The sequence below is a fragment of the Alosa sapidissima genome, chromosome 8 (assembly GCF_018492685.1).
Source record: "Alosa sapidissima isolate fAloSap1 chromosome 8, fAloSap1.pri, whole genome shotgun sequence".
Lineage (NCBI taxonomy): Eukaryota > Metazoa > Chordata > Actinopteri > Clupeiformes > Clupeidae > Alosa > Alosa sapidissima.
In genome coordinates, this window is record NC_055964.1 from 3,176,879 (window position 1) to 3,192,091 (window position 15,213).

At 38.8% G+C, this 15,213-nt stretch overlaps 1 protein-coding gene across 3 annotated transcripts in view; it reads left to right on the top strand.

Annotated features, from left to right (window-relative positions):
- The window catches only part of si:ch211-225b11.4 (thyroid adenoma-associated protein homolog), a 54,369-nt gene extending 42,591 nt beyond the window's left edge, over positions 1-11,778 (top strand). For 2 of the 3 annotated variants that reach the window (XM_042101885.1, XM_042101886.1), the window contains exons 25-31: positions 2,736-2,940; positions 3,032-3,220; positions 4,321-4,544; positions 5,740-5,910; positions 8,252-8,527; positions 8,635-8,828; positions 10,982-11,778. In XM_042101885.1, the coding sequence (XP_041957819.1) occupies positions 2,736-2,940; positions 3,032-3,220; positions 4,321-4,544; positions 5,740-5,910; positions 8,252-8,527; positions 8,635-8,828; positions 10,982-11,250 (1,528 nt within the window). In that variant the 3' untranslated portion in view covers positions 11,251-11,778. The remainder of the gene's footprint in view (positions 1-2,735; positions 2,941-3,031; positions 3,221-4,320; positions 4,545-5,739; positions 5,911-8,251; positions 8,528-8,634; positions 8,829-10,981) is intronic. The other variant, XM_042101887.1, reaches the window with a different exon arrangement.
- Positions 11,779-15,213: the final 3,435 nt, after the last annotated feature.

Below are 15,213 nucleotides of genomic sequence, written 5' to 3' on the forward strand. Positions count from 1 at the left end.
AACACATGTTGAGGAGCCGGTTTGAGTTATAATTTTACCAAGCTCAGATTGAGTAATAGTGCTAAAGGACCTTAATTTTGGGGGGCTGTTTTTGGGTGTACTATCAACCATATTACTTGTGTTACCAATAGCCTCCCTTATAGAAAATTGTTTTTGAAGAAGTCTGCAAATTCTTCGCATCTTAGAGAGGATGCCTGACTGAGTGTATCAAAAGGTGTTTGATGCAATAGCCTATCAATGGTAGAGAACAACACCCTAGAGTTTCCACTGTTTTCAGCAATTACCTTAGAGAAGTGGTTCCTCCTCTCATTCCGAATAGCTCTATTATAATTTGCTATTTTTTCTTTTAAGTTACGGTGAACCTGTAACTTAGTTTTTCTCCATGTTCTCTCAGCTTTTCTACATGATCTTTTTAGATCATGGATATTTTCGTTCATCCAAGGTGTCAGTTTGCTACAGGGCCTTTTTTTAGTCTTTAAGGGTGCCACTCTGTCAAGCAGAGCGCCTAATTCACGATTGAGAGCCTCTACCATTTGATCAATGGGATGATGTAAAATATCTAAATTTATGGAGTCTATAAGAGCTATGAACTGCTGTTCTGCTCTAATGTCCAAGAGTCGCGATTTGATTGCAATTTCGGGAGGAATTTTTGGAGTATGTAGTACTATATTAAAAGATACACAATGATGATCAGACATATTTATATCATTTACTGATAAGTCTGTGACTTCTATCCCTAAGTCTGTGACTTCTATTTTATTGATATCAATATTGATGCTGCTTATTGATCCTGGTTTTTATCAATACTTCTCCATATAAATAAAGGAGGACACTTTTGTCTAAAAGTGATGAGAAATAAATGATGTTAACCCTCAGAACTCCAGCGGCACGCCGGCGTGCCACTGATGCACCCTTGGGAAATGACTATGGTAACTTTAACAGACCTACCCTCGTTGTCCAGAGGTGCCACTGGTGTCTATTGAAAAGGGAGGGTTCAGGGATTGGTTTTCCGATTCATTAAATAGAAACAACGTTATCGTCATTTTTAAAACATTTTTACCGCGACCAGAATGTTTCAAAGACGTTGCGAAAATATAATAATGGGACAAACTCACAAAACATAATTTTATCATTATTTTTGGGAAGCAAACTGAAATGACCATGGGACGTTTGTATGGAAGTCATTTCCTTGCCAGGGATTAACTAGATCAGCAACAGCGGCATCTATCCATAGACCGTAATCCACCCATTAACTTGGATTATAGAAAGTAGTCTCAACTTGACTTTGAGGAGGGATATCTCTCTGACTATAATAGTTGTAGTAAAAATGTCAATGGTATTTATTTCAAAATAAGTGTGTATGATATCAAAATAAGTGTGTGTTATTTCAAAATAAGTGTGTGTATAAATCGGTAATGCCTGAAGCCTCAGATGTCTGGTCAGCTCCACCACCACCAGAGAAAAAAAAGTGTCGGGTGTATCTGTCCGAATCAGTGATGTTGGAAGTGGAGGTGCGGGGAATACGGACGCACCAAGACACTTGTCATTTTCCGCGTAGACAGACCCCTGGCCTCCTCAATCAACGAGGAGATTGCTGGTCCGTGGATAATTTACGGCACAATCGAATGGTATAATTTGCTCAACTTGACTAATTAAGAAGCGATAATATGATATTTGACCGGAAACCTCTGACCGGCACCATTTTTTTCAAGCGTAAACTCTGCCCCTAATAATAATAATAATAATGCTTGGACCCCTAATAAAAAGGGTAAACATAAAAAGACTATAATAAACTGTGTATAAAAAACAAATGGAGGTCAGACCCAGTGACATAACAGGCAAGACAATTAGCTAAACAATGAAAGTTTTTTTAAGTTTACTGAATGGGTTCACTTTGGGGTAGATACTAAAGGTCAGGCTGCTAACGCCCTCTGCATGTCTCTGGAATGGACCTGGAGGGAGGACATAATGTATTAAAGAAAGGCTCATTATTGGAGCAGTGGATTGTGGACAGTCAACAGAATAATGATAGAACTGAAAAAAGTGTCTGTCTAACCCCCCCCCCCCCCCCCCCCCAGACACACACACGCACACACAGGTACGCACACACTCACAAACATGCACGCATGCACACACACACACAAACACACATAAACACACGCACATAAAGACACGCACACACATACACACACAGTAGATATGCAGGCATACATACACACGCACATGCACATAAACGCACACAAACACGCCCACACACACATAAAAACACACACATGCAGGCAAGCAGGCACACGCGCACACACACACATAAACACACACACACACACACACACACCATTACCCCCACTCACAAGCGAACACACACATGCAGGCAAGCAAACACACATACACACACACCATTACCCCCACACACACACTCGCAAGCAAAAACACACACAGAGAAGCACACATATGCACAAAAGCAAACATATGCACACTCTTATTTACATACACAAAAGCAAGAATAGAGGATGGAGTAGGAGATGGAGACAAATTGACAAGCGTGATTTATTTTTGCAGAGAGAATGTGCAGGACTGAGCGGCGGTCATATTTTTGTGGTACATCTATCCATCTAACAATCTACAGTTAAGATAGCATTCTGATTTGACAAATAAGTATTGTCAGTAAAATATGATTGTGTGGTCTTTTTATGTTTAAAATCTTTTTACATGGTTGTTCTTCGTGTTTATTGCAGGGCTGCCTTAAATTCACACAGTCTTATTGTGGAAGTGCTGGAGTCCAAGATGTGGCTTGTGACAACAACACAGCAGTGCCTCATGATCAGAGGGTTATATTTGGATGTGATCAGTCTTGTCAGGAACAGCTGCTCTAAGGACTTCCTGCACCAGTTGTGTGCACTGCTTCTGTCAGAGCTTCACACCTCATCACACCATTTGCAAGTGCGCACTATCCATATGCTAATAAACTGACATTTGCATCCATTTCAGTCACTGTTTGTGTGCCAAAATCAAAAGTTTTGTTCACATACAGGTTGGCTCAGACTCCTTTTACGGTGTGGCCCTTCACTTCCTGTGTAAAGATCGAAGTTGGATGTGTCTGGTATGGCAGAATTTCTCCAGTTGGAATGCTGTTTTTAAACTGTCATTGCTCAGATGGGCATCAGAGACATGTGGCTCAAGCATGACCAATATGCCACATCTGCTAGAAAAAATACTCCAGGTATGTTGGCTAATCATATTTCTTACTAATTGTAGATACATCAGTGCAGCAGTGAAACTAGTCCTCAAAATGAACTTAAATGGGTACTCATTGGTATGTACAGGGCAGTGTTGTAAAAGTGAAAAGCTTTGTGTTCGTGGGCATTTGATAAGGGATGTCATGGGTAAAGAGCGCCTGCAGGAATAAATGTTATGTCACGCAGACTACGCACAGCCATCTAGTCTATCTATGCATAGGCTATGGTAGGCATCCTCTGCCGTTTGTCCAATTGTAGGTTCGCACATTGGTCAGCTTAAAGGACATACTGTATAGTAATTTAACGGCAGACAATATTAGCCTACATTAATATGGGCAACTTTACACAGCCATGAACAAAATAAAAGTTACCTTAGTTCGCTGTGTGTGTGAACGTTTGACATAGGGCTGAGCGATATGTCCTTTAAAAAAAAAAACTATTTACGATTTTAATCTACCCCCCTACCCCACCCCATCCCCCCTATGAACTACAAATGACAAACAAACTGTTCTGTTTTGTTTTAATTTTCCCTCTGGAATTTTAGCCTATCTACAGTTTGGTAGTAGGCCTAATAATCCTTTGGTAGTACCAGACAAGTTGGATGGGGGATATAGTGCAGATATTAGGCCTACTCTTGCATTTATTCATGGTGCTCATATGTTTGCTGCCTATTAGCTACTGGATAAAGTTTAGAGACATTGGTCATAGCCTATGCCAGATCATTTTTCAGTGATAGAATTTAAAGAGAAAATTGATGTTCATAAAAAACAATTGATTTTAATTAAAAAAAAAAAGCCTTGTGCTTCATTCAGCATGATAATTCACTTCCTCTTAGGCTAAGGTTTTGACCAGCAATTTATCTTACTCTTGCCTATCTTTGATGCCTTCATCATTTCTGTTTTCGAAAGAAAAAAATATTTCCTGCTAATACAGGTTTTGAAAGTCTGAGTATTTTTGAAAGTCTGAGTATTATTATTTATCAGCTGTGGAATCAGAATTACTTCTGAAAATAGACCATTTTAATTGTCATAACACACCAACCCCCAAAATATTAAGCTAGCAGTCATCATATTATCTTTCTTAGGTTAACCTGAAGGAGGTTTTACTGAATGAAGATACAGAAATCCGGGTAGTGTATCTCAAAGCCTTTGTATCAGTCATGACTGGAGGAGTTTGTTCCTTGGTACTTGAGGAAGCGGCCATCCAAGAATGTTCAGAGATCCTGGTTAGAAGCTTGGAAGTCTCAGATGGGGGCTCAGAGTACCTCTCACAGGCCCTGTGTGCTGCCAGCCTGCTACTCTCTAAAAGGTATTATCATAAAACATATCATATACTGTATTTTCTAAAATCATATACTCATATTCTGTTATTGACCAAGTGACTGTTTTGAACCATTAATAAGTGAAGTGACTAAACTTGTACTATATGTATAAGTAAGTATAAGTATATATAATAAGTATATATATACTCTTTTGATCCCGTGAGCTCTGCATTTATCCCAATCTGTGAATTAGTGAAACACACACAGCGCACACAGTGTACACACAGTGAGGTGAAACACACACTAATCCCGGCGCAGTGAGCTGCCTGCATCAACAGCGGCGCTTGGGGAGCAGTGAGGGATTAGGTGCCTTGCTCAAGGGCACTTCAGCCGTGCTGGTCAGGGTTCGAACTGGCAACCCTCCGGTTACAGGTCCGAAGTGCTAACCAGTAGGCCACGGCTGCCCCCATGTAATATATATGGCTGCACAATAATATTCAAAATGGCTTTGAAATCAATATCACTCAATGTAATTGCTCAATATCGTAAATTGTATTGATTGATGATTGTAGATGGTCATTCTGCTAATTCAGCTTCAACTTCATGGGCCTCATTCACCACCTATTCCTATAAAGAAATTGGTTCTTAAAACCAAATTCCTCAGTTTTCACAAAGATTCTGACATTCTTCATTATTTAAGTTATGCAAATTCACTACTAAGCACTCACTAAGGCCCCACTGATAAGCTTATAGACCGAATAAATTGGTTGATGTCTCTCAATTCCTGTAATTAAGAGAAGACAGAGGTCCTAATTATTGGACCTGAAGCCCAGATAGACATGTTGGGCACTAATCTGAAATCACTGGCACTGGCACTTCTCTCTCAAGCAGATACAGTGAAGTTATTACAAAGATTTATCACTGGCAGGCTCTCAGATAATTCTGCATTATCCAAATAGGAGGTTGGATAGGCTTTCTTGTTTCTACAGTTTCCACAGTGGCTGCCTGCACACAGCTATGACTCATTCATATGAGCTATGACTCATTCATTCAAGATACACACACACACACACACACACACACACACACACACATATTCCTCATGGAAATTTAATCAATTTATAATCAGTAACAGTTGCTTTTGAGTATAGCCAACCCCACTTTGTGTGTCTTTGGTGCTGTCACTTTAGATCTTTGACATGTTGCTCTCTCTCTCTCATTCTCTTTTCTCCTTTCTCCAAGCCTGGACCATACATTGTTCCCACGTTTGTGCAACATATTACAGCGTCACATGGTGCCAAACGCCTCAGAGGCACTCAGAATGGCTTGTGCTGAGTCCCTTTGCCTTGCTGGGGTTCCTCTGATGTGTAAAGACCAGAAAAGTAATCCACACAAACTGGGATTGAGCATTAGGTAGATATATCTCTTCAATTTACCCTCTATCCTTGAGATAAACCCATTTTTACAGTAAATATTGTTTTGTGTGTTCAACTAGGCCCAAGTTTCCATATTAAGTTAGTACTGTACAAATGATCATACCTTATGTGTTGGTTTTGTTGCATTGTGCAGCCATTCTGCTGTGTTGTACAGTAGAAACCAATTATGTAAACATTTTGTGTCCATCTAAGCATTAAATGCATGTGACATTTTTAACAGATCAGAATAACATGCCTTACAGCTGTTTTGAGTTAAGGTTATATGTTTAGCCTATTGAATAACTTGATAATATAGAAGATAAACCATTTAGTAGAATGATACATCATCATATAAAAATTTGCAACAGTGTAACTCAAAAACAGTCTGTGGTAGCCTATAAGTGGCATCACACTCTGTCTGCCATTCGTTGTCTGTAGCTGGTCATGCTGTGCATGTGTGGCATTCTGAAACGTCCTTAAATTCGGGACCATTATCTGTCGTTTCAATTTGGGACCTTGCAGTTGGAATTGTTGTTTGTTTAAAAGACAGTCCAAAGTAGCCTGGGATTGAAGCACATAGTTTTTATGTTGTTTTGAATAGCCATTGCTACCTGTGTTTGTTTGCGTGTTGCAAAATCCACAGAATTACAGTATTTTATACAAATTGCATACAGAGGCATTCTTTATTGTTGAGGTCAGACATGATATTCAGTGCTGCAAAAACATTGCTTTGCATGACGTAACCTGCACGATGAGGGAGTAGCCCATCATTTCCCAATCTTGGGTTCGGGACCCCATGTGGGGTCACCTGAAATTCAAATGGGGTCGCCTGAGATACTGGGTATCTTACAATTGACCAGTAGATTACATTAAAATATACATTCATTAGATGAAGAATATTAAAAACCCCATGTAATGAGATCATTCATTACAATCTGGCTACATAAAAATAAACTTAGACAGCCCACATTAGGTGCTTGATTGAGGTAATCATACTTGATCAACATCAACAAACATAAAAAAAAGTAGCAAAATAACCACACACACAAAGAAAGCCAAACTAATTAGCTTGCTAGGACATTTGGGGAGAATCAAAGTCCCACTCTCGACTGGGTGTTACAACAGAGATGTTTTGAATGATTGGGGTCGCCAACTAGCCTGACGTTGTCATACTCAAAACTCTAGTCAGAATATGGGTCTGATAATGCTGGGATGTGATTATGGGGTGTGTTTCAACCAATACAGGGGGTGAATCCTGTATGAAGAACACCTGAACCATCCTTCTTCTCCACAATTGCCTTAACATTGTTTTCTGATAATTTTTTCAAAACTATTGCACTATCAATATCTTCTACAACAGACAAAATGGCGAAATCTAATGTCTACCTTCTAGCAACAGCGTTTCTGTTAGGGAGATCCGGGATGAATGAAATACTTTGTAATTAAACGTCATTTACAAAGACATTGTACCATACTGAAAGCTAATATTATGTCACTAGCAACCTACATCTGTCCTCTGTTAAACACAGTTGCATTTTCAGCTCAGTTTTTCTGGTCCGAACTGCTCTGGTTCGGGCATAGTTGCCAGGCTCCGATCATAGTCAGCTCCGATGTCCGTCTCGAATTTCAAGTGGCAGTTGTTTATTATTATTTGATTGTTTGACATTTGTCTAGGGGCTATCAGAGAATTATCGGTACAGTACATCATAATGGATTTGGCAAATCATGTGGGTTACACATGCACTGTAATAAAAATAAGAAGAAGAAGCCACCGGATTACAATACAGCGTGTTGCTTTGCATGCACTGTAACTACAGTGGTAATTCCAACGATGGAAATGGAAAGATTGGTTGCTAGGGTGCCTAGGATCAATATTTCTAGTTCAGTAACGAGACGCATTGAGAAAGACAGCTTTACAAGTTCTGTACCGTGGGCAAGAGCAGGGTCAATTGGTTTGCTGGTCAAAACGTTAGCATTAGAAGAATTGCACTGCAAAAACTACTCATCTAACCAGGTGTTATTAATCTTCTATTAAGATGAAAAAATATAGTTGGTATTCTTTTTAGTATAAAGAGCCTTTAACCAGCATTTTCTTGTAAAATCATTTGACTTAATTTAATAAGAGTTCATTTATAGAGAGCTTATTTTAAGACATCTCATCATGAAAACAAGTAAATTTAGGACATTTTTATTTAATGTTTTGTTGAGGGTGGGAGATGGGTGTGGATGCATAACATGTATTCTTGCAGGCACCCTTGTTATGAATCATTCATAAAAATGATCAATTCATAAATCAGCAAATGACCATACTACACACTTTTTTTCTTCTTCTTCTTTAGGGTGGTCAATATTGGCTTATGTTTACTGCAGGATCAGAGTGAACAGGTGAGGGTGAAAGCTGCTGTCTTTGTGTCAAAGGTGCAAAATCCCACTCCAGGTGGAATAGAACAACAGCAGAAGAGTTCATTTCTAGCACATGTCAATCAATCCATACTCATGCTCCTGGATCTGCTTTTAGAAGATTTCTGGGATCACTGTGACCTTTTAAGGGTTTTGTTATACCATTTACCAGAGTCAGACTTCAGCAGACTTCTTAAAGATACTAAGGAAACAAAGTGAGTGAACGATTTGTGTGTTTCTGAGCTTAATATGACACATTACATTTTATTTTTGTGTTTAAGCATACAGTATATGATACATGTTTATATCTCTGATTCACCAGTCTGTATGAACGAGATGATGCTAATATGCATGCGGAGCCTTTGGCCATCAGTGAGTGTGTTCTGCCATATTTGCTCCAACTGGCTAAGAAGTACCCAGAATCTTCAGGGCTGGCACAGATACTTGATAACTGGGTTCATGATAATCTGGCTCAAATGCTGGAGAACCTTACAATCTGTAAAAAGATTATATCAGGTAAGAAGAAATGACAGGCCTTGACCACATTACGCAATGCATTATGCCGAATGTCTTTTTAAGTATTGCAAATTCTGTGTCTGCCTTTCACTGCCAACTATGGTGTAACTGCCTTATTAAGACTGTTTATCAACCTTATGAACTGGACTGCTTGCAGAAATGGAAAATTATAAACAAATTATTGGTTGTTTGGATATTTTGAATTATTCGTATACACACCCCTAACCCTAAGATGATCATACTGTATTTCCTCTTCAATGCTTGAAAGATTGTGTCCAGCATTCCTCCCGCATCTTTTCTTCACAAGGCTTCTTCTTAGCAAATACTTCAGTTCAGGTTTTTATGCTTATAAAATGTTTGTAATCTTTCACCAAAAATCTCCTTCTTTTTGCCACATTAGTTTTTTTCTTTCACTGGCCCGTTTCAGAGATAGTCTTTTCTTTAAAAACTTGGCCAACATTCCAGAGCCACTTGGGCTGAGGACCTGTGAGGTATCTGTTTCTCATATTAAACATTCTGATACTTCAGTCAACCTTCAGTCACATAATGATTCAAATTATGGGAAATAAATTACAGGAATATATTCTTGAAACTACAGTAAGATGTTTCGTTTAGGTGTTTAGGTCTGTTAACAAACCATTAGCAAGCTATTACTAAATGGTTGATTAACTATTTACTATTCATTTGATAATGTTAGTAGATTACTTAAGCAGTTTATAAAGTCACTTATACCATTCATATTGTAAATGCTTACATGTCTCATATTTTAAAGGACACTGAACATACTACTACATTTTACATATACTATTACATATTACATACTATTACAACATATTGGATCTGTTCAAAATGGAAGGCAGTGCCTTGCTGCCTTGATAGAGAGGTGTCTAATAAGATATGATTTTGGAGTGACATCTTTTTAAGAACGATGGTTTTGAATGATCTTTTAAGATAACTTTAGCACAATTATAATAATAATAATAATAATAATAATGATGATGATGATAATAATAGTAATAGTAAGCTTTATTTGTATAGCACTTTTCCTACACAGAATGCAGCTCAAAGTGCTTTACATTTGGAGCATTTAGCACAATAATAGAGAGAAAAGAAAAAAAAGTTGTAATAATACAAACAAACAAACAAAGTAATAAATTAAACATACATTTAGAATTAAGTAAAAATGAGATTTCAAAAGAGATAGACAATACAACAACAACACATAAAATACAATTCATGCAGAAAATAGGAAGACCCTGTAAATAGCAGCAGTAGAATGTAAAATAATGTGAAGAAATAGGTTACAAGATAAAGGTGAGTTAATTAAAAGCTCTCATATACAGGTATGTTTTCATGTCTTTTTTGAAAGATGTTTTACAGAATTTGCCTGTTGGATGTACAGAGGCAGGGTGTTTCATAGCTGCTGTGCATAATGGACAAAAGCAGTGCTTTGGAAGATCTAAGATTCTTTAAGTGGTTGATAAGATATTAAAAGCTCAGAGATATATGAAGGGGCTATGCTATTTAGAGCTTTTTAAGTCATTAACAGGGAACAGGGAGCCAGTGCAGTTCAGCTAACACAGGGCTGATGTGCTCCCTCTTCTTGGTCTTAGTTAAAAGTTTAGCAGCAGAGTTCTGTATAAATTCCAATGGTGTGACGCTAGCAGAAGTAATAATGTTAAATCAGTTTAATCAGCTTACGGAAGCTAGCAGGCTAACAGTAGAAAGTTGTCTGACAATACATCAGACCAGACACTATCAATGGTTTCAACAACGGTATAATCAGATAGTACAGTGTTTATTTCTTGCTAGATTTTGACAAATCTGTGCAAAACAAATGACATTTCAATACAATCAGCAGTTGTTTCAATGAGTTGCCGCACAGATTTGTGGGTAATAGTCAGCTTCAAGGATTCAGTATATGCTGTCTTCAAAATTGACCTACACGTGGACAGTTTGAAGATATCTTAGAAGGCAGGAAAAGACAGTTAGGTCATTTGTTGCCTCACTCCCCTGTTAGATATCTTAAAAGGCAGCGTTTTTTACAATTTCGAACAGAGCCATTTTTACACAGATGTTATTTGTACATGAATGTTCATAGGAAGATGCATTCTGCTCTAATCTTACACCCCCTTTCTTTTCTTTCTACACAGGCCAGCAAAGTCTGGAGTGTTCTTGGTTGAGCGTTCTCTCAGAGCCTCTTTTCCACAGCCATCTGTGCGGACTTTTCACAAGAGCAATCTTTTTGAATCAACTTCTGATGCTCTCTGCTGAGTTGCATCTCCTCTATAATAGCACCATTCTATCAAGAGATTTACTGGATGTCTACAGACAGCTTTGTATGAACGGTGTTTTCTTGCCACAAGTCTTTCCTGATGCTATAATGAGCTTTTTGGAGAAATCAAATATTCAAGTGCTCTAGGATGGTTTATATTACCAGTTGACTGAAGCTGATATCTTGAATTTAGCAGTCCATGGATCATCTGCCATCGCTAACAGAGTACATACTGGGACAAACAGTGGCTGCAGCATATTTTATTGGACTGAGGTCCTAATATTCGTGTAAATGTATTGAGAACATGGGGGCTAATTCCAATGCTGAACAAAGTGGCAAGTCTATAGCCTGACTAAAGTGTGCTTAATAACGATGTAAAATCTATTTGCAAATGTAATACCATGAGAAAGAAGCACAAATATCAGTACAGTAGGTCAGATAAAATGGTCTCATGCCACATGATGCCGTTAGTTTGTGCACATTGAACTTTGCTCGTAGACTGACTTTGCACTTTGACCAACATTTAAATTTGGGCCCATAATGTTTTTTCTTATCATATGGTTATTGCAGATGAAGAGAAACCAGTAAACAGGGGAGTAAAGTGAACTTCTTTGTGCCTTTGTAAACATTTTGTTTTAGTAAACATATATACATTAAAGAAAATGAAATGATTAAGACAGTCCCAATGCTTTTGAAAATCATACCCACTATCAAGTGTACCACATCTGTTAAGAATATCTTCTGTTGTAATTATTTGTCAGAGTAGATTTTTTTGTGATTCCAAAATGGATAGTTCCGGTCCTTGAATATGATTGGCTGAATTGTGTTCGATGCCGTTGTAAAATCCAGCACAAACATACACACACACACACGTAAACAAACACACATAGGCCTATACACACACACAGTAGACATGCACGCACATGCACACACAGGCACGCACACGCACGCCACCCCCACACACACATAAAAACACACACATGCAGGCACACGCACACACATAAACACACACACCCCGGGCATTACCACCACACACACACACTCATAAGCTAACACACACACACACACCCCATTACCCCCCCACACACTCACAAGCAAACATACACAGAGAAGCACACATATTAGTCTAGTCGTAATCCCCATAGGCCCAATAGTAAACCCAGAAATGTACATGACAGTACAGGTGAATAGGGTAAAAAAAAAAAAATAGATATCACCATGAAACTTTCTCAGTTGGTTACTTATGTTAAGATGAGAAAAAATGTGTTGCATGTTTTTTATATTTTAATGTTTACATATGCAAATGAGGCCCTATCTCATTAAAAATGCTTGAATTTGCATACACACAAAATCAGATTGTGTGATAAAGCCAGGCTCAAAATTATTTTTCCAAGGTAAACATGTATACTTGGGGGGGCTGAGTTGGTGAAAGCCTTTAAGGAACCTGGTAAGGAGCCAGTGTCGACCCATTAAGGCGAAGACAAACCAAGACAACTGCCGATCATAAATAAAACTCAGACTTGTCAAATTCGGGACATTGGTTAAATGTTGAATATTTAGATAATGCAGCACAAGTCTAAATAAATACGGTTGTTGGTGATTACTTGTGGCATTGAGTTAAAACTAAAGGAGGAAATTTAAATGTTCATGTGAATGAAAATGTGAAGCAGAGTAGATGGAAACATAAGGAGGAAGGAGAGAGAAGACGAGAAATTGATTGAAGAGATCGCAATAAAATCATGGAGTTCAGCAATATTCTCATCCCTTAAAAGAGAACCAGCAAATTCTGTACATCATGAATGGACAAGACTCTGTGAACGTGCAGAATGCTCTTCAGATTGATGAACAGCAGAGCAAAGATTTTGTAGATTCTCTTCCAGAAGGCTTCCATAGCCCCATTGGTAAGAGAATCACAACCATGAAGGTGATGAAGAAAGCTCTGACTGTGAAAGGCAAGCCCATCTACGACCTGGAGGCCCTCTTTGCTCGACTCTTAGTCGTGGGGCAGCAGCGTGGTATAGAGTTGAAAGATGTTTTTGATCATGAGCTCAGTCCAGTTCCACCATCACTCATTGATGAATTTGGTTGCCTGAGGAAGGGAGACAAGTCTGTCCTTGTCAAAAAATTAGGAGTACCTGATGAAAATGCTTCACTTCCCAATGTTGTTCTAGTTGATGAAAGTCAGTTGATCACATTGTCTGGCCGGTGGTATGATTAAGGACATTGCCTCAAGCATCAATACCGCCTCTCCAATGCCTATACTGCAGCTGGAGTTAATGAGATCCTCATCATCTTTGACCGGTACAATGATGAACCCAGTGCTAAGGATCATGAGAGGAGAAGGCGAGGAGGAATTGGTGTAACTGATTATAAGCTTACAGTCAACTCACCCCTTCCTTATCGAGAAGCTGTGATGAAGAGCACATCAACTAAGACCCAGCTATCACGCCTTCTGTGCACATTTGATCTCACCATTAATAACATCTTATTGGTGAACCACACAGACTGCATTGTGAAGCATGAGGGCCAATACACCATCAAATAGAACACTGTACTGTAAATGCTAGTTTAAACACTTCACTTTTCAGGTAGCCGATAGGCTAATCATTAGCTATTTTTTACATGATCATTAGCCTTTCAGGCATTAGAATGTCATTATAATGCTGCTAGCATTAGCCTACATGCTGCAACAGGTATGAAATATAATGTTTTAGTGACCTTGTTGTTTCTATGAACATGAATTGTTGTTTATAGGAAACATCAACTTAGTCGAGGCATAAAAAGCCCTGTATATCCTCATTAAGTACTTAAACTTTTGAACTAGCTAGCTAGCTGATAGCACATGCAAGCTGGATGCTACCACCGGCTAGCAGCTAGACACTGCAGTAAAATGGTTAGCAAACCGTCCATGCCCCCGTAAATATTTCACTGTTTCAAGGACGAAATCAAGAGTGTCCAAAGGGGTGAAAACCACTTTAAATCGGGTCACATTATTGACTGTTGTGTGTCCGAGGGTTAGCTTGTGGGTTTTGTAAGGGCCAGCACGAGGGACAAGAGCTACAAAGTTGTGTGGTGAGTTTTGCAGGGAGGTTGGTAATGCTAGTTAACATTAGCTAGGCTACTGTAGCCTTCATACGATGAGTAGTTCCTTCGCTTGGAAATGAAAATATGTTAGTACCTTTTACTTTTTTTGGACTTTCTCTTCGTTTTTTCACTCGAAATGATATGTTGTATGCTTATGAGTTACTCCGTAGCTGATTAGCCTAAGACATGCTCTATAAAACTCTTTAGATACGGATTTTTCCAAAACGTCAATGGGAGAAATGAATGGGAAATTTACTTCCGGACACTAAGCTCTCTTGGAGGAGGGGTGGGACTGTGATGCTCTATAGTGCAGATGGATAAGTAGAATGGCACCAGGGGGTCAAGAGCGTGCAGATTAGCTTCGGCATGTTAGCATACGCCATTTTCAAGTATGGCGCCGCATGGAGCATTTGGAACCAGCTCCATGCACGAAAATCCGTGTTGGGCACGAGCTCTCATGCGCGTACATGTTGGTGGGCGGGTACCTATCCGGCGGCTACAGCCAAACATTATTCAGTGCGTATTTCTTGAGGAGCCTATGAGAAGACGTGTAGGGGAGACCGGGGACAGTTGCAGTTGTATATTATGTCTATGGTTGCAACAGGGGATGGTTGCAACATGTCAATTTTCTCCAATCAGAAACAAGGTAGAGTGATGACACTCACACTGCATATGCTCAGTTGGATCCCCCCCGCTAGCAGAGAAAAAGCAAGGAGATTCCTGAACTGCTCCAGGATTTATTGTAAAAAAACTGTTTTTTAGGTATGAAAGTATTTATTTTCTTGAGCTTTGTTTCTGTTAAACTGCTGTCACTGTTTTTGTGATTCAGCTCAAACTTATATGATTTAAATGAGTGATATGTTAACTTTAAGCTACTATGGTTAGCATGTGTCAAGGTCCCCTTGTTTAGCTAGCACATGAGGTTTTATCATGGCTGACAGGAAAGGGGACAGTCCCGTACAATGCATAAATATGATAATATAACATATATATATTTATAAAAACATGTTTTACATGACAATAGTC